This window comes from Copadichromis virginalis, linkage group LG19 (assembly GCF_057382275.1).
Source record: "Copadichromis virginalis isolate Kocher_CV1m ecotype Utaka linkage group LG19, C_Virginalis_male_GT1.1, whole genome shotgun sequence".
Taxonomy (NCBI): Eukaryota; Metazoa; Chordata; class Actinopteri; order Cichliformes; family Cichlidae; genus Copadichromis; species Copadichromis virginalis.
In genome coordinates, this window is record NC_140636.1 from 35,280,260 (window position 1) to 35,299,774 (window position 19,515).

Genomic DNA, 19,515 nt, shown 5'->3' on the forward strand with positions numbered 1-19,515 from the left:
GAATTTTTTCTCAGTGCCACTTTGGTTCACACATTTATTTTTCAAAATAAGTGTAAATGTTACAGTTCATCACCTAAGAAACATATTTACAGGATTTTGAACACAAATAAATAAGCTTGTACAGAATATAGTAGAAAGAAACGGTAAATGGTCTACAATGTACAGCAGCTTTGGCTACTAAAAATTCATTTTCCAAAAAAATCTCAAACTAGAGTTAAGTATTAATAAATAAAGCTATGTGAAAAAATAAATAAGGTACTCTTCTCTACTTTTTTTAAGCTACTTTGTTTTGTTTTTTTACACGTAGAAGAACAAAGAATTGCGTAAGCTTTTACAGTCACCGCTTCATTTTAAAGCACAAACTCTTGATTAAAACAGATACACAGATCTACTCAGTTGCTAAAACACATTATGAATTGGTCTCCGACCAATTTTGGCATCAAATATATCTTTGTATCGAGATATTGGCAATGGACTCTGATCCGAAACACGTTGCTTTGAAACCCCAACATATTTCATAACGCTTCTCAGATACTGTCCGACCACATACCGATCAGACTGATATGGAGAATCTAGCTGCAACAGCATGTTCGCTTGAGTGGTTTAACATCTCTGTGTCCTTAATACGCCTATCAAATCCCTGATTAGGGCCTTTATCCCACCAAGAATCCCGCAGTGGGCTTTCTAAAACACTGGCTCTAAAGAAAGTGCTACGTTTCTAATATGCTCTGATGTTGCAACATGTACCACTGTGTACAGATGCTAGCAAGCTACTCTTACAAATCACGTAATTTTCTCTTATTTGAAGAGCTAATGAGAACGGCACAACACGATCTCAGTAACAATGAGGGATTTTTCTTTTTTTCCTGATACGGGCTTATGGTTGTTAACCAACTGCAAGACATCAACAGAGAAATTAGTTAAGGCTATAAAATTAAGGCTTTTAAAAGAATTACTACTAACAATCACTTGCAAGTAAGAACAGTAGCTCCCTACACACACACACACACAAACACACACAGCTGTGAATGAAGATGTGAAGTGAGGCATGGTATCAAAGACATTCCTTACAGGCCCAGATGAAGTCTGGCACCCTTTTGTCTCACCTGCTATCAATAAAATAACATTCTAGCTGGATGAAGATCACTCTGAGATTTGGGAGTTGGAGTGGCAGATTCCCGTGGAAAGAGCCAAAATCAGATGAGGCTGGGTCCGAAGATTATGACTCTTGGCTAATATAACGAAGACAAGTCTAGACACATTTCACACAATTCCCAAACCGGGTGTTTTTTTTGCATAAAAGCAGTTTGTTATCAGACTTGACTGGAATGAAAGAAATAATGCTGGGATATGTGTCCTTCCTGTCATTGATTTTGGCAGGTGGGTGTTTAGACTACTATTTTTAAAATGTTCCACTCTGGCCCCACATAGACACCCACTCTAAAAGCAAAGAGTGGGCAAGGAAAACACAATATCTAGTAAAAAGGCTTTAGAAGTTAAAAAAAAACATGGAAATCACACATTGAAAAGCAGGGGTTTGGATCTGGAGGTCAATATGAAGCCTACGGACTTGTTTCGATTTGGATGCAGAAACCAATTTCGATCCAGCTGGATTAAAAGTTCCTTTGGCCTCCCTGCTAATGACAATGATTACAACCACAATGAAGCACTGCTTAAGAGGGCAGCACCTATGCTCCCTTTAAACTACTGCCCAAACCCCTGTCCTAAAGCTTTTTATGCTCCTCTTATTGCCCCAAAGTTCCAGTTCCAAAGGAGGCAATAATAAGCAGGTATATTACAGTGTTCACAGTCAAAGTCTGGTTTTCACAGAGAAATCTGTCTGGTTGCCGCATTCTTCCGTGCTTTTATATGTCCACCCGTCCATCTACCTCACAGAAAGTCCCTTCGCCCGAGCGTTCAAATACAGAAGAATGAGGGCATAAAATGTAAGAGTCAGTGGTAACTTGCTTAGTCTTGAAGAGCATCCTTGTTTTTACTGTCACACAGAGAATGGTGGGAAGAAGGCAGCGCCCAAGGTGTGTGTGCTGTTACATTAACCACCTTGGATGCAACAGAAACGAGAGGGATGTGCCAGACAGCTCTGATCTGCAGAGTCTGAGGGGTGTTTTTTTGTTCGTTTTTTAGCATGGCGTCCAGTCATTGCCCATGCTCAGTTTGGCCCTGGGGATGGTCAACTTTTCCGTACAGGGGGAGCTCATTTCTGGAGAGAAGTGAATGATGCCGCAGTCGTTCTTCACGTTGTGAAATTTGTTGTCTTTCGAAGGCTCCATGTAGACCACTGAATTCTTGTTGACGTGCTTCTTCAGGATCACTGTCTGTGGTGCAAAAGGACCAAAATCATTGGTTGGTAGATTACTGCTGTAGTTCAGATCATAGCTAATAAGCAGTGACAGGTTGCCATGTTGCACCTGTTTGCACTAAAAATAATACACTGCTAAAAAGAAAAAAATGAAAGGAACACTCAGTTCCACTTCTGTGACATTGATCTGGTCAGTTATGTAGCAGAGGGGGTTGTTAATTGCTTCCAGCTGCTTTGGTGTTAATGAAATTCACAACAGGTGCACTGTAGTGTCCCCAAACAGGCTGGATGCCACCGACATTTTCCCTCCTCAACTTTTCCTACGGTTTTCTTTTTTCGCCTGTTTTGCACTTTGGCTGAGTCAGTGTCTCTGCTGGCAGGAGATACCTGAACCCTACAGAGGTTGCACAGGTACTCCAACTCCTGCAGGATGGGACAGCAGTACTTGCCATTGCCAGAAGGTTTGCTGTGTCTCCCAGTACAGTCTCATGAACATGGAAGAGCTTCAGAGACAGACAGTTACTCTAGGAGAGCTGGATAAGGCCATAGAAGGCCTTCAACCCACTAGCACGACCGGTATCTGCTCCTTTGTGCAAGGAGGAACGGGACGAGCACTGCCAGAGCTACAAAATGACCTCCAGCAGACCACTGGTGTGAAGGTCTCTGGCTAAACAATCAGAAACAGACTTCATGAGAGTGGCTTGCAGGTCTGACATCCTCTAGTAGGATCACTGCCCAACAGCGTCGGCCCTGACTGGCACTTGCCATAGAATACCAGAATTGGCAAGTCCCACAACTGGTGGAGTTGCTGCAGTGAGATTTCATCAAAGTGGACTAGCCTGGTGAATCATTTCTTCTGGGTGTCTTTGAATTCATCTCAGTGTAGATTGTTAATTTTCATTTCCACCAAACAATGTGGCATCCTTTTGTTCCCAACACGTTAGCCAGTCCATATTAGTGCAAATATCAACATGATTTTTTTTTACCATTGAGTTCTGATGTTTTCATTTCTTGCAGTGTAGAATCAGCTACCACAGTCACATTTCATGGTAGAGACTTTATGAACGACCTGATCGTGTTTCATTTGAAAGAATCCTAAAGTCGTGTCGACCTCAGCAAGAGACTTCTCACCTTCTTTGGCGCACTGTAGCAAGACATCTGCACCCACTTCTTCTTCTTATTGATGAGTAGCGCCACGATGAGAAAGATCACGATGGCTAAGAGGAGACCTGCCAGGATCCAGGCGGCTGATTGGTAGATGAGAGCCATCTCTGTTTGGCTGGGGTAATTCTCACCCGAACGTGGCTCATCTGTGGAACAAAGACAACATTTATTTTGAATATTTATCCCAATGACAGCGTGCTCGTTATGGAGCCAGCACTATGTACCAACTCTAAATTGAAAACAGGTCTTTTTTTTTCTGTTGTTGTTGACTTCATTGTATCGCCCCTCAAACGCTAACGCTGAAGAATTAACTCCTGTTCCATGGAGATCATGTTTTGCTTATGCCCATTCATCATTACTGTTTACTTCAACATGAGTTAGTATATATTTCATTCATTTATCAAGTTGTTCCTAACACACTCTATTAGTATAAACACTCACTGGGATTGGCAGCAGAGTATAGCAAATATGCCAAATTACTCATGTATGGTTACTACTGTAGTGCACTAAAGGAACTGGGGAGTGGACGTCAGTGGAGACGGCTGTGGGGGGGAGAAGTCTGTAAAAGCAGGTACCTGTAACAGCAATGATGGGCGGCACAGTGACAGTGGTGAGCCACACCGCACTCTCCGCTGTCGTGGTAACTCTCGCCTTGGGGCGGCTTGTCGACACTATCACCGGCACTGATGTCGTCATTTCTTTTCAGACAGGAACAAGAAATGAGATCCATTACAAATATGAATGGTGTAACGCAATAAAAAAGGCATAAATATGTCTAACCATGAGTAAGTGTATAGACTCCCTTGTGTTTCAGCTGTGTTTATACGCTGTGTCTGCTTTAAAAAAAAGACAGAGCATTTTTCCTCTGGGCATATCACGAAAACAAAGGCCCTGGTAAAATATGGAGGTGAACAATGGAAGCCTATGCTGAGGGTTTCCTCTATAGGAAAAGCTGACATGGAACTTTGCCTTCCTGTGCCACTGCAGAGGAAACGTGAATGTGCAGATGCTCGAGGAATGTTTATGCTCGGAGCAGGCAGAGTATGTGTGTGTGCGCATGTGTCACATGGAATATTTTGCAAGTGACGGTGTTTGCCTATGTAGCGCCAGAGTGGCTACGACTAATGAACAAACACACAAACGGTCCAGACGCTGGCATTCCCTCAGCTCCTCCCTCCTTTTTGACGTGCAGGGTTATGAATTACTCTTTTCCCCCATCAACAAGCTTTTCACTTTGACTAGAAGTGTTATGTAAACTTTAATTTTAGAATAGAATATAAGCTCATGTTTTAGGTAGTATAATAAAAAACAATCAAAGCTGGGTCTAAAGACAAATTTGGCACCAACGTTTTAAAACTCTAACCGCTCTAACCACTCACCGAGACAGTGTGGGCAGCACTGGCCCTTGCGTAAAACAGGCACCCTGCATTTGGCAGCTGGACAGTGCTGAGAGAAACACTGAATAGTGCCGTTGTTGCAGGTGCAGCTGGTGCAGACGTTGGCCTTCCAGGAGTCTCCAGCTAGCAGCACGTCTCCATCGCTGGTTATGCAGTACTCCTGCTGGCTGTTGTTCACTGGCAGGAGGGGCGTCTCTTCTGCACACAGGGGAATAAGTTAATGAAAAAGCAGAAGGTTACACTGCATTACAGCTCTTTCCTCTCTTAACTGGACTTGGTAATGTCGGGTTACAGCGTGCTTCTACACGTTTCTAATATGCTCTGCTCCTAAATGACGACTGTATTTAACCCTGCTATTGAACAGATCAGTCAACAAGTTGTTAGGTCTTCAGAGTTGTGTTCAGATGTAGAACGTGTGCATATGAATATCTATAACAGATGTTCAACCTAAACCCTGCTGAAAAAGAGATCTATGGCTTTTTCATGATCCTGAGTTAGCTTGTCCACACAGCGCTACTCTAATGTACACATACATCACAGGGCTTGTTGTGAGATTTGTATTATTCCCACATTCCTGGTGACCAGACCCATACATATATCAAAGCCTGGCCTTGACAATCTGCTTTTGTTGCAGGCAGATGCAGTGATAAGGCAGACCGGCATTCTCAAGGAGCAGCTCTCAGGCTGCAGTCATGCATTGCTGATTTGTGAGCCTCATGCTGGGGAGTGCTCGGGACACATTGTTTATGAGTTTGTGAGGGAATTGTTTGGGTGCACTTGTAAATAAAATATGCGTGCGGTTATGCATTTTGTAGACGTTCTCGTGACCGGAGAGCTAGCATAGATTTGGCGAGATCAGTTGCATTCTTGCCCGTCCAATAATAGAGTTAGAAGCGCCTCCAGTGTGGGCCGAAGGGTAAAAAGCAGAACACATGTGCTGCCGCTGGCCTCGAGGATCTCTGCGTAAACCCTACCGGTCTTGGCTGGTTTCTTTATGAGCCTGTGTGCCTGACATAAAACTGCCCAACAGAGTGCAACGTGCAAGACCTTCCAAAACCACATGCTGGTAGAACACTGAAAACAGCTTCACAGCTCCCTGCCTACCATCCAAACCTGTGATGACACATTTGAAAATATTCTAAAATATTTTAATTATATAGAACTTATTTAATTTGAATTACCTGCGCATACATGGCAGCAGGTGTCCTTGTTCCTGATCGGCGCTTGGCAAAGAGCTGGGGGACACAGTTCGGTGTCACACAGGACGCGTCCCTTCCTGCAGGTGCAGCGCGTGCATTCGTCCAGGTTCCAGGTCTCCCCCTCCACATAAAACTCTCCCCCAGGTGCTCTGCACACCACCATGTCCATCCCCTCAGGCTGACCACTGCCAGAGTCGTCTACAGCAGGAGAAGACGAAACATTCATTCATTCGGCCTTTAACAACAGCTGCTACATGACACAGTGAAACAATTATCTTATCTATATATATATATATAACACCCAGCACGCCCCTGCGGGCGGTTTATCCTTCAAGCTCGGGTCCTCTACCAGAGGCCTGGGAGCTTGAGGGTCCTGCGCAGTATCTTAGCTGTTCCCAGGACTGCGCTCTTCTGGACAGAGATCTCCGATGTTGTTCCCGGGATCTGCTGGAGCCACTCGCCTAGCTTGGGAGTCACCGCACCTAGTGCTCCGATTACCACGGGGACCACCGTTACCTTCACCCTCCACATCCTCTCGAGCTCTTCTCTGAGCCCTTGGTATTTCTCCAGCTTCTCGTGTTCCTTCTTCCTGATATTGCTGTCATTTGAACCGCTACATCGATCACTACGGCCGTCTTCTTCTGTTTGTCTACCACCACTATGTCCGGTTGGTTAGCCACCACCATTTTGTCCGTCTGTATCTGGAAGTCCCACAGGATCTTAGCTCGGTCATTCTCCACCACCCTTGGGGGCATCTCCCATTTTGACCTCGGGACTTCCAGGTTATACTCGGCACAGATGTTCCTGTACACTATGCCGGCCACTTGGTTATGGCGTTCCATGTATGCCTTGCCTGCTAGCATCTTGCACCCTGCTGTTATGTGCTGGATTGTCTCTGGGGCATCTTTACACAGCCTGCACCTGGGGTCTTGCCTGGTGTGATAGACCCCAGCCTCTATGGATCTTGTGCTCAGAGCTTGTTCTTGTGCTGCCATGATTAGTGCTTCTGTGCTGTCTTTCAGTCCAGCTTTGTCCAGCCACTGGTAGGATTTCTGGATATCAGCCACCTCCTCTATCTGCCGGTGGTACATACCGTGCAGGGGCCTGTCCTTCCATGATGGTTCCTCGTCTCCCTCCTCTTTCTTGGGTTTCTGCTGCCTGAGGTATTCACTGAGCACTCGGTCAGTTGGGGCCATCTTCCCAATGTATTCTTGGATGTTCCTTGTCTCATCCTGGACTGTGGTGCTGACACTCACCAGTCCCCGGCCCCCTTCCTTCCGCTTAGCGTACAGCCTCAGGGTGCTGGACTTGGGGTGAAACCCTCCATGCATGGTCAGGAGCTTTCTTGTCTTTATGTCAGTGGCTTCTATCTCCTCCTTTGGCCAGCCTATTACCCCAGCAGGGTACCTGATCACGGGCAGGGCGTACGTGTTGATGGCCCGGATCTTGTTCTTACCATTCAGCTGACTCCTCAGGACTTGCCTGACCCTCTGCAGGTACTTGGTGGTTGCAGCTTTTCTAGCGGCCTCTTCATGGTTCCCATATATATATATATATATATATATGAACAGAAGTTGCAAAAACAAAGATGCTATGGAGACCGTTGTCTATTAACCACTGTCAACTAACTGATCTAATGAAAACATCTTCCTGTCCAACAGAGCAGCAGACATCTGCAAGATATTAGACTTTTTGTCCCCCTGACTTTAAAGTGTGCATAGCTTCTGAAAGTTGTAGACATTCCCCTTTAAATATTTGAAGAGCAAACTGAATCACTCCTCCATAAATATCCCTACACTTGGAGATTCGAGGCCAAAAAAAGAAAAAAACGCATCCTTTCCATTTTTAGAGAAACAGAGACGGTGTTTGCATGTTTAAGGGGCCAGAAAGTGCGAGATTTAAGAGCTAGATTCTGAGTCAAAGCTCTCTGCCTGCTGTGTGTGACTATATAACGTCACTGGAACTATTTCTGATCTCTAAAGTGTTTCATTTAAACCAATCTTTAGTCTTATTTTCTTAGTTTTGTACATTAATTTTAGTGATCACAACAACACCAGGAGTAAATGCTGAGATCTAGCAAGACAGCAAAAGACTTGAACGTGGCTGCACCCATAATGATGGTAATAAACTGTTATTGGACTGGAAAACTAGATGCGGGCAACTACAGCATGATTGAGAGACTTGAAAGTCTTTGTGTAAATAGGGATAATTGTTTTATATGAATAGCTTTGGGAATAACTGCACTATTCTCCCTTGTTTGGCTTTGCAAATATGTGCAACTAATAAGGAGGGTGGGTGGAAGGGATGTTTTAAATCTGTCTGCTTGTTTTTTCTTGACTCACCAGACTTCCTCTGAGCAATGTCACTGATGTCATAGATTATTACTGATGAGCCCAAACTATGAAAATAAGAAAACACTTGCTATAAACAGCACAGAAACATACCCTCACAGGTAGGGCAACACTGGTCAGGCTTGACAACAGGATGAAGACAGCTGGGCACTGAGCAGGATATGAGCACGCACATCTCCCGTCCGGAATGGCAGTAGCAGTCGCGACAGCCATCATGCCAGCCCTCACCTTCTTCATATTTCTGTCCATTGGATGTGAGGCAATAGCTGGACACTGGGGCCGGGGCAGTGGTGCTCGGGACGTGACCACTTTCTGGAGACACAAGGTGCAGGCATTACTGGGATGCCTAAGAGCTATAGGAAATTTCCAAATCTCTTTTCTTTTTTACTGACTTCCCAAAAAAGTGTTTTTACCACTAAATATTTTATTAGTCTACAAAGAGAGTCTTTCAGGACTTTCAAATCAGGCAAACAGTGGATTATTTGCAGTAGGAACATCTCTGTGTGTGTGTTACTGTGTTTGTGCAGTAGGTGCACAGATTACCTCGTAAACCAAAGAAAAGGTTAAGTATATTTGAGGATGAGATATTTATACTAGTTCTAAAATGGCAAAGTAAACACAGCTGCAGGCATAAAAGTGGCTTCTGCATACTAACTTTTAAAGCAGGAATTTGAGGGAATCTAATTAGAGTTGCATACACATCCCCAGGATAAAGCTAACATCAACAAGAAGCACGCATAAAAGCATCAGTCTCACGGCAGTAAAGCAAAAGGTCACAGGAAATCAAAGCTCAGGTTAAAATCAGAAACTAAGCTCTCCTGTGTCCTCCCCCTTACACTTCAGGCCATGTGGGGAAACTGCAGTTAAACGTGAGGATGTAGCTCTATGTAACAATTTAGAGATGGGTGAAACATATACAAGCAAGCACACAAGCAAAAGTCTCAATAATCTTTGAACTTATGATATGAAGGTTGATCGGTTGAACATTAAAGGTCAAGAGGTTGCATAAAATAGGCAGGGCTTATCCTCTGACTCATAAAAAAGAAGAAGGTGATCATGATCAGTGAATTTAGAGATTAAAATGAACAATTCTGTTTTTTACATCGACTGGCTGTTGAGAGTACCCTGAATGTCCTTTCTACAACTTGTTTTAAACTACTGCAATATTACAGTGGCCTGTTGTATTAAAATTAGAAACTATGTTGGCTTCAACCTGAAAGGCAACTGTTTTATTCATCTTGTACTACTTGACTCACCCTTCTTCTTTCTCTATACTTCTTTATATTTTGCTACGGAAATGCTAATTAGGTCCAGCCATTGATTGAAACGTGCAAACATAGATAGAAATACAGGATATGAAGCAAAAACTGAGTTTGTGCAATTCTAATGAGATGGAAAGTCAATGTTTTTACTAACCACTAAAGTCTCGTAGTCCAGCTTTTAGGTCCTATCTTTAAGTAGCTATCATGAATAGTTCTCCGGGCTTTTTGAAGGACATTCATAGCTATTCTTTTGATGTATTTTGTCTTCATCTCTGTTGTGAGGATCCCAGAGCTTCATTAATGTCGAGGTCCACTGGCTGTTTCACAGATGCTGTAGACACTCGCTGTTCCTACCTCTATCCTGATCTCCTCCTATCTCCTGACGATGATTTAAACAAAAAATTGTACATTTTTGATTTATCGCTCTATGCAACCTGCTGCCACAGATTTTCAGTCCAGTTCTTGTGTAATCTGGCTCACCTCAGCCTTTTCTCTCTACTTCCCTTCCTCAATAATGGCTTCTTGGCAGACGCCCTTCCACTGAGACCCTTTCTGAGGCTTTAGAGAGCTGTGGATCAATCTGTCATAGTCCTCTGTCTTTGACCCAGGCTTTTGAGTCTTTTGTTCATTTCTTGCAGGTTAATGAAATGTTAACGTTCAGTTTGGAGAACCGTTTGTTATGTTTCTAGTTCTTTGTTATTGTTTGTTTTGTGCTCTTTCGTGTCCAGTCTGTCTTCCCTGTCTTGTCTCCTTGCTGTGTCTTCCCCTGCGCATCGGAGACAATATTTTCACGGACCGTCTTTAAGGTGTCGCGGATAAATACAACAAAATTAATGATACGACCGAGACAAAATCTGGTATTAACAAACGTGAATTCACTGTGTAACTGTGAAACTTTATTAGCAGCGTCCTCGTGAAATGCAGCAACAACACTGAGAGTAACATCCTCCTCTCTGCCCCTCAATGCTCTCTGGTCGCTATGGTAACGTGTAAATATTTCTTTCAAACACACAACTAAACACGGGAAAAGACCCAGGGAAACCGAGTTAACGGTAAAAACCCGAAAACCATAAATTTCACACTTGAGCGCCGAATGACTCACGGACCGGTAGGCCGGGGGGTTGGGGACCGCTAGTCTACCATGTCTGCTTATGAATGTCAAATCCGGTGTAACTCTTTCTTTCTCGCCCTCTCTCTATCTGTTCCCCGCTCGCACTCTCTTGTTCTGTGTTTCTGTATGTAGTCAGTCTGAGTCTCATTGTGTTCCCCATGTTTTCCTGCGGCTGGTATCTGTCTGTTTCCTGTTTTATTGTGATAGTCTCTTGTCCCATGCGTGTTACGTTTAGTTTTCCTTCCCCTCTCTCGTTATGTCTAGTTTGCTCCAACTGTGTTCCCAAGTGTCTCCACTTCTAATCACCCTCATGTGTATATACTGTCTCGGTCTTCCCCTGTCTCTTGTCAGATCATCAAGTCATCTTCCCTCTGTGTCTTCTAGCATCTCTAGCTTAATTCTTCCAGTTTGAAAAAGCAGAAAGTGCCAAAAGAAAAACTCTGACCAAAGACCACTTTAATTACAATGAAGGCTTGCTCCTTAGAAGCAAAATATAAAGAAATAAAGAGTGGTTCAAGACTTTTTCACAGTACAATTATTAGTAATATCTCACAGTTTTGTGTCACCACTTGTATCCATCTTGAATCTATCATCATATCATTAATTTCAAATGTTTATTCAGTAATAAATATTGGCTCATAAAGCTCTTCGATTGTTTAAAGGTCATTACAAAATCACAGACAGTTGATCCTGTTCACCTGGACGTAGTGTTTGCTTACCTTACCTGGATGATTAAGCTTCATCAGGTCATTTCAAAAATTTTTTACATGAATTTCCAGTTAGTGCTTTTTAGTGTCTCATCTCATTTCTGGCTAAATGTTTAGACAAATAAAGTTACAAACTTCTGCATGAAACGACAGACTCTTTTGTGTCTTTTGCTTAAGTAACACAGCCAGCGAAGCATCCCTTTAATCACGACGCACACCTGATTAATAAGAGAGCTCGGTTACCTTTACACATGCAGATGGAGCAGCCCTTCCTGTTCTGTCGGTAGCCATTGACGCAGTGCTTGTCACAGGTGAAGGGAGGACACTTGACGCAGCGACACATCTCGCAGCCATGCTTGTTCCTGCTGCAGGGGAACAAACATACGCGTGATGAAGTGCACACGAAAAAGCCTTAATTACTGCAAGAGTGTGTGAGGAAGTAAACAAAGTGTCAGGACTAAACAATGCCACTCCTGTGTAGCTCAAACGTGGTTTCAAATTGCTTCACATAGAGGAAAACATGGTGTTGTGATAGAGCGAAACGCAGATGTTTCAGTCATGAATAATCAACATCTGGACTTGCTTTTCCCCTCTCTATATTAGCTGGCTTTGAAGAAGAGCAAATAAAGGGCCAACATGTGAGATCCCAGTGGTTTGCACATCATACCAGCCCGAAGCCTCTGGAAAAAAAAGAGCACAATTCACTTTCCTGCCTTTCTTATTGCTCTGAAAGCCTCGTATAAGACATATAAGAAGAGTGGCTAGATTAGCATTACTGTGAATAATAAAATCTTATCAATCTCATCGAAAAAGATGGAAAAAAATAAGAACTGGGTCCTTGTCACTGTAAACTTCTGGTTGATTTACAAATTACTGCTCCCACCAGGACATTATGGTCCAATAATTAGAGGAAGGGACAGGGACTTCTTCACAAACATACATTTTGTTGATCTGATCTGCTTCCAGTGTCTGGAAATAGACCACTTGGATCCAATTATTCCACCTAATAAAACACGAATGAGCTGCACGCTGATAAACTGGCAAAAACCCAAGTGAAAGTACAACCTGTGTGTCTGCACTTGTCTCCTTCTAGACACTAGTCCTGTTTAACCTTGTCTCATCCATCTTCGCCCAGCCACTTCCTCTCTGTCTTACCCTCCAGGTGCGTGATGATTCCTACCTCACACGGTGGCCTCATTATACCCGGATAATTACTCTATTAATCTTCGTCTGCCAGGGTGAAAAATTAAAGAAGCCTTCGACCCTGTGATGCAGAGCCGTGTCCCATAAAGAGGACACAGGATTTCAGGCTCAGCAAACAGGGGACCCCATCTATGCTGAAACAGCAATAACAGCTATTGAAACAACACTGTGAAGGGTTGGCTACAGCCTCACTGTACAAACACAGAGGCAGAGAGCGCTGCACTCTTAGAGTAAGGCTTTGTTTAAAGATAGTATGCTGAATGCCAAGCAGCACTTTGGGCTCCAGGGGGGATCATTTCCAGCAGGCCGCAACCTTAATGGCCAGAAGAATGCCATTCATAACCTGTGTGGTCCCAGTTGTGAGTTTGAGCTATGAAAGGTGGAAAAAAAAACCAATCCTGACGGCACAAACAAAAACTTCAGATATGAGAAGTATCCGCAGAGTCCTTCATTTAGGAATGTTTAACACACGGTTTACATTCCTCTCGCTTCACAGGCCAGCGCCATTTGTTTTTGAACACGTACTGTACATTACAATGCTCACAGGATGTCATCAATACACCCAGTATAAACACAGAGATCCTTTGTGCTTTTTCATCTCTCTGCGGTGGCTGCATTCAGGGTTGTGTGTGAGAAGAAAGATTTGCATTGTAAGACTGGCAAGCTCTCAGAGGATTTCAGACTTCTAAGGCTAGACCAAAACAGCTGCTTATGAAGGATAAAGCCAGGACCTCCTGCTCTTCTCCTCCCTGCAGGATCCAACTCATCCTCCTCTCCTGTTGTGCCCCTCTTGAGCTGTGGCTCCAGAAAGAACGGTGGCGATATCAGAAGGATCCCAACTGTATATATTTCCTAAAGTCTGCTTTTGTCCTGATGTGTTTTTGATCGTTGTTTTGAGACAGGATGATGATTAATGAAATGAGAATGGTGCCTGGGGACCAAGCGTCCCAGTACAGAGCACTTCCAGATGTTTGATTGGGTTAAATGGGATTAGGAGGAGAGGAGTTGTAGAGGGCCGAGCGGCTAGTGCGGACCCCACAGCAAATGACTCACACACAAATATACACACAAGCTAACACAGAGACCCGGGATTGGCCACCAAAGTAGGCACTTTGATGACTACTGTTGCAATTGCCTGGTATACTTTCTTTGGAAGGGCATCACTTAATATTATTAAGTACTGAAAATCTTATTTAACCATACAAATATGCAGTGGAGGGATGGCTGGGAGAAAATGATTTGTAGTTTTTATGAAAACTAAAACTCTTTAAAAGCCATTTTTCCTGGAGTAAACGCAGCTACGGACTGTGAAGTGATCATTAAGACGCTGAGGTAATTTTAAAATATTTGAAAGATTCAAAGCCATTGAAACTTTAAGCGCAGCACTGACAGACACATGTGTTTAAATCAGACTCAAAAACACGAATGAAAAAATTAACATACAGCTGGACTCAGCGGATCAGTGGGTGTACTCACACATATCCGTAGGGGCAGGTCTTAGTGCAGCTCAAAGGTCGGCACTTTGGCACGGGCACGCTGCACTCGCACACCTCGCATCCAAAATCATCCCTCTCGTAGCCCATTGGGCATTGCAGGGAACAGTATGTTCCCAGGTCAGGGCAGGAGTCATCTGAAAGAGTTGAGAAGGAGGTCATCTGATCACGACCACAGCAATCCATTAAAGGCAAAAGGCACGAGTTGCCATGGAGCCGCTCGCAGCAACATTCCTGCTCACAAAGTAAAACACCAATAAGCTGTGATGAACATCAACATGTCTACGCTGCTGTCAAAACCAAGTGGCTGCAACGGGTAAACACAGCACTGTCCACAGCTTTAATGTGGGACTGCAAGACGCGGCACGTGAGAAGAAATGTATCATCTCGTCACGCGTTTAAAAGTCATTCCCAGTAACTTTAACCCTCTACGGTGAGCTAAAAAAAAATCAAGACTTACTGTTGAGACATTGGCAAAGAAGACATCCATTTTTGTCTTGTTGGAAACCATAGGGGCAGTCATTCACTGACAGGGAGCAGTTGTCCAGGGGAGGACATAGCAAAGGGCTTACAGTTTCATAAGAAGGCTCTGTTAAAAAAAAGTGAGATAATAGAGAGTGAGAACTTTTAAGGTACTGTTATGAATGTATTCCTGTTTTTTTATGTTTGTGTGCTTGAATCCCTTTAGTTGTTCTACTCCATGTGAGCTTTTTGTGCCAAGTCTAATAGCTACCTATTTACGCTGCCCTACTTATAAACAGTAATTACGGATAAATGCAGAGCAATTACACCGGGGTGGGTTGCACCTTAAGGGGGATTGTACCTCTCTGTCTTATTGTGCTGAACTGTCTCCTATTAATAAGCTGAATGGGTCTAAAAAGCATCCTTTGCCCCTTGATTTTGAGCCAACTCCACTGTGGTGCCACAATAAATGAGGATGGAACAAGACGAGCACGGACCCGTAACACCACTGTTCCCATTGCACGCTTTTTGCCACGTTCGGTGGGAGGAACAGCACCCAATGAGCTGTAACTAAGTATGCTTAAAGAAAAAAAAAAGGCTCTACCTCAATTATACAGCCTCCTGTGTTAAAAGGATGCTGTAATGTCATACACACAAACACACACACAGACAGGTGGGTCTCATTTTGGTGGGCAAAGGTAATAAAAAGAACAGAAAGAACCCCATGGCTAGAAAAATGCTCTGTGCTGCTGAACTTTTTTTTTTTTTTAAATCCTGCCCTTTCTGGCACCTTTTGCAATTAAAATTTGTTCTATTTCTGTTTGTTTCAGTTATTATTACAGTTATATGTGGTTTATTATGAGGATGTCAAATTCAGGACAAGAGGGTGGTGGGAAACAAAATAAAAGGACAGACTACAAATTTAAAATGCACATTGTTGCTCCTGTAAGAAAAAAACAAACATACAGCCCCAGGAACACATAAATTAGACAATGCACAGATACATAAATCAACAAATGTTTTTGTAGTGTGAGTGTGAGAGAGAGCGAGAGAGCGTGTGTCACAAATGTTCTTGATAATGAGGGTGGGAAGCCACAATAACGCCCCCCAGGAGCCAGAGGCAGACAGAGATTGAACCAGGACAACTGTGGCCTCCCCCTTTAATGAGCCCATGTTGAGTGGGCTCTGTAGAAAAGCTGCAGGGACGCAGGAGTGCCCTGCATTTGGTATGTGTGCTAATGCGTAACTCATTTGAAGGACAACACAACTCTGCATACTGTACCTTCACAGAAGGGACAGCACTCTCCGGGGATCTTCACCGGGTTGTGGCAACTCTGTTTGCAGGCCATGGCTGTGCAGTGCGGCTCGCCATCCACACACTGGCAGAAGGTGCAGTCATCCTCTTTCCACTGCTCCTCGTGGGCTCGCAGCTTATTATTCACCCAGCAGCTGGCCTCGGTGCTAGCCATTGACACATCTGAGAGGAAAGAAAGAGATGTTTACAGTGTGGGTTTAGGTACGAAGGAAAGAAAGGCTGACATCATTTTTAGCTCAGGTTCTCAGATCCTGTACTGGGTTTGTATTAACAACAAGTGAGAGCCTAACTGTGGTAAATTGGATACTTAATGAAGGAGTTAAACAAGAGATATGAAGAAAACACTGATGAATGTCAATGACTCGTTTACATTTATAAATGGAGAAAGGCTCCTGGCGTTGTGACAAGCGTTGCGTAGGGGTTTAGGTTCACATCAGAAAGACAGTCCACAGTGTCCAGATTGTGCATTATAATGGGGTAAAAGCATTCCTTCGTTCAATAGCTGAGAAATCATTTCATCATGTAAATTTCACTCCAAAGCAAAGAAAGCACTTTTGGAAATTTGGGATCCATTCCCATTAGCCTTAAAACGGGGTGAAAGTATGAAAACGTTAATGTTGTTGTCCCAGTTGAGTTTGAGAGGTTGAGTGTTTGAGGTCGGATGTAATGACCCTGAACAGGACTTTTTCTTTCCTTTTCCACTGACATAGTCCCTGTGCTCGCGCCACAGCCAATTTTATAATTTTGTCACGGTTCCCTTTAAATATCAACAGATTTGAGAACCAAACATTATGTAGCATAGCTTTCCATTTCAAATGGGTCCTTTTATCCTTTGTTTATAAAGAAACATTGATTGAGAATCATCACACACAGAAAATCTTACCTTTTCACCTAGATTAAGTGTTGCATCCAGTGCAGTAAGAAAGTACAGATTTCCATAAACAAAAGATGAAAGCATTCCATGCCATCTAAATGCTTGCACATTCCAGCTGTACCTCTAACACTGACCTAACATGATTTCTCCTCTGCACTCGTTCTCTTCGTCTTCCCCCCCACTCCTCCTTTTATGCATCTGATCGACTGTAGCCACGCAGTCAGAGGCCAAAGGCTACCGTCTCCATCCACAGGCTTCTGGCAGACTAATGTGGTTGCCATATGAGGCCATTTTTCTTTTAAACATTAACCACGATCCAGATCTCACAGAGCTGCGGCGCACACAGTGAAAAAAGGTTTTTGTGTTTTTAAATCTCCCCAGCGGAAAAGACTGGGGGATGACTCTTTGTTGCACCGCTTTTCGTCAGGTATGTTAACGACTCTGAAAGCTGGTTATGTGAGAAAGACATTAAAGTAGGTCTTAATATCGCCTTCACTGCTGCTGAATCATCTTTTCTTCCCATCATTTGGGCATATAGGCGTTTTAGTCGATGCCACCATTCAATTCAGTTCCATTTTATTTATACAACGCCAAATCATCACAACAGTTGCCTCAAGGTGCTTTATATTGTAAGGTAGATCCTACAATAATACATACAGAGAAAAACCCAACAATCATATGACCCCCTATGAGCAAGCACTTTGGCAACAGTGGGAAGGAAAAACTCCCTTTTAACAGGAAGAAACCTCTGGCACAACCATGTCTACGGCTACCAGTTTTAACAGTGTAATAATCAGCGAAAGGTGACACAGTTTAACTGAATAATAAAGCAAATGTGTGTACCTATGCAGACGGGGCAACATTCTCCCTCAGGAATGTAGAAGTTTTCACAGTTAAGCTCAGCACACTCTGCCTTGGAGCAGAAGGAGATTCCTCCCCGGCACTGACACAGCCAGCACGGGTCCATGCGGTACACCTCTCCCTCAGAGTACTCTTTCCCACTGTGGACACACTTGGGAGTGACTAAGGGAAAGAAAAATCAGACACAGGCTGTCAACCTTAAGCTGGACTCCATCTGAGTAAGACAATACACTCTAATAAACGAGTGCACTACGCTGTGTCAGCTGTCCTACATTTGGCTAAGATTAACACCAGAATAATTTCATCAGATCCACCAGAGAACAATGCCTTTAAAAAAAATAGACACGTCAAGCTTGATTAGTGAGAGGTTATCACAAGTTTATACAATTAATTACAAATTCGTAAACATTTGTTCATTGTCTACTACTGATAGTAATATTTATCTGAACCAAATGGTGCTGCGGTAGACTGATGGGTGAGATAAGCCCCATGGGGCAAAAATGGTATTTATCAGACAATGAAACTGGAGGAGGAATTTCACAGGGACCTATCCAGTCTTGAGATGGCTCTGGACTCTTGCCATGCACACTAAAAGAAGGCAGTGGTGGGTCTGACGTTTTGGCAGAAGCTGGGCGCAGCGTGCTGGTGGCAGGTGGAGTGAATCAATGATTTGGCCTGCCATTCCCACAAAGCATCCAAGCATTTAGACTCTGTTGGCTGGATTTAGCCAAACCTTGAAAAGAATTAGCTTAGTTGCAGCAACATTGGAAAACTGCACTCTGATCCTGTGCACAGTCAACTAGCTCTGAATACTGTTCACATGCTAACTGGTCAGTGGTCTTCAGTGTTTTTTCCCCTGAAAGAGCAACGTTCTCATTACCAACATGTCTAATCTTCAAATGTGTTGAACTGAAGTAATTTTAAATTGAATCCAGACTCCTTTCATCCCACAATTATCAATGACCCATATATGTCAGCTATTTAGCATATATTTTTAGCCTACTACTCTAGTATTTAACAGCTAATTATATCATGACCCTTACTGACCAGTTTAACTGCTCATCTGTTATGTTTAGGTTAAGGTGAATTTGTGCTGTTTATAATTTTACCTAGCTATTTTGACTCATAATATTATATATATTAGCTTAAAATTTAGCCACTAGCCTGGCTAGTGGCTAGCTATTAACCATAGGTTTAGCTAACTTTTTTAAACATTTCCCCCATTAATTATCCATTTTTGTTTAAAATTTTGTATCACTTTTGGGTGTTTCCAACTGCTTAGCTATTATTTTAGTAATTTTAACTTTTCTACCCAAACAGAGTTCGACATAAACCTGAGCTACTGCGGAAGTACACCCAGAACATGGCTGGGAATCTCTGCAATTTTTGCTATGAAATAACATGTAACAAGAAATGCTGAAAAATAACCACAATTCTGAAGAAATAGCAAATATAGATAATAATACTCAATTTAAGAATTTTTGAGGTATGACATCTCAATGGTAATATTACACATTTATATGTATCACAGTCGCTTGGGTCACTCAACATTCAAAGATCTCATCTAGCCACAAGCTTTTAATCTAACACAAGCCAACATGAGGGAAGTGAAACAATGTGGTTATGTAAGAAAGTCTGTATAGAGGAGTAGGTGGATTAGTTATGTGAATAAATGTATTGGACAAATGCAAGCAGATGTGGGGGCAGTGGTTTCTATAAATGAGAGCAGAGGTTACGGCAGCATCTGTACGCCATACCTTTGAGTCAAAGTGTCTGTGCCAATGACCCCATGCCTC

At 43.1% G+C, this 19,515-nt stretch overlaps 1 protein-coding gene across 1 annotated transcript in view; it reads right to left on the reverse strand.

Annotated features, from left to right (window-relative positions):
* Positions 1-20: 20 nt before the first annotated feature.
* The window catches only part of LOC146686686 (cysteine-rich motor neuron 1 protein), a 35,981-nt gene continuing 16,486 nt past the window's right edge, over positions 21-19,515 (reverse strand). The window contains exons 5-15 of the mRNA XM_085441412.1: positions 17,702-17,881; positions 15,952-16,146; positions 14,668-14,796; positions 14,191-14,344; positions 11,755-11,876; positions 8,525-8,743; positions 6,063-6,278; positions 4,864-5,079; positions 4,060-4,182; positions 3,452-3,630; positions 21-2,336 (exon numbers count right to left, since the gene is read on the reverse strand). Of these exons, the coding sequence (XP_085297538.1) occupies positions 2,142-2,336; positions 3,452-3,630; positions 4,060-4,182; positions 4,864-5,079; positions 6,063-6,278; positions 8,525-8,743; positions 11,755-11,876; positions 14,191-14,344; positions 14,668-14,796; positions 15,952-16,146; positions 17,702-17,881 (1,928 nt within the window). The 3' untranslated portion in view covers positions 21-2,141. The remainder of the gene's footprint in view (positions 2,337-3,451; positions 3,631-4,059; positions 4,183-4,863; positions 5,080-6,062; positions 6,279-8,524; positions 8,744-11,754; positions 11,877-14,190; positions 14,345-14,667; positions 14,797-15,951; positions 16,147-17,701; positions 17,882-19,515) is intronic.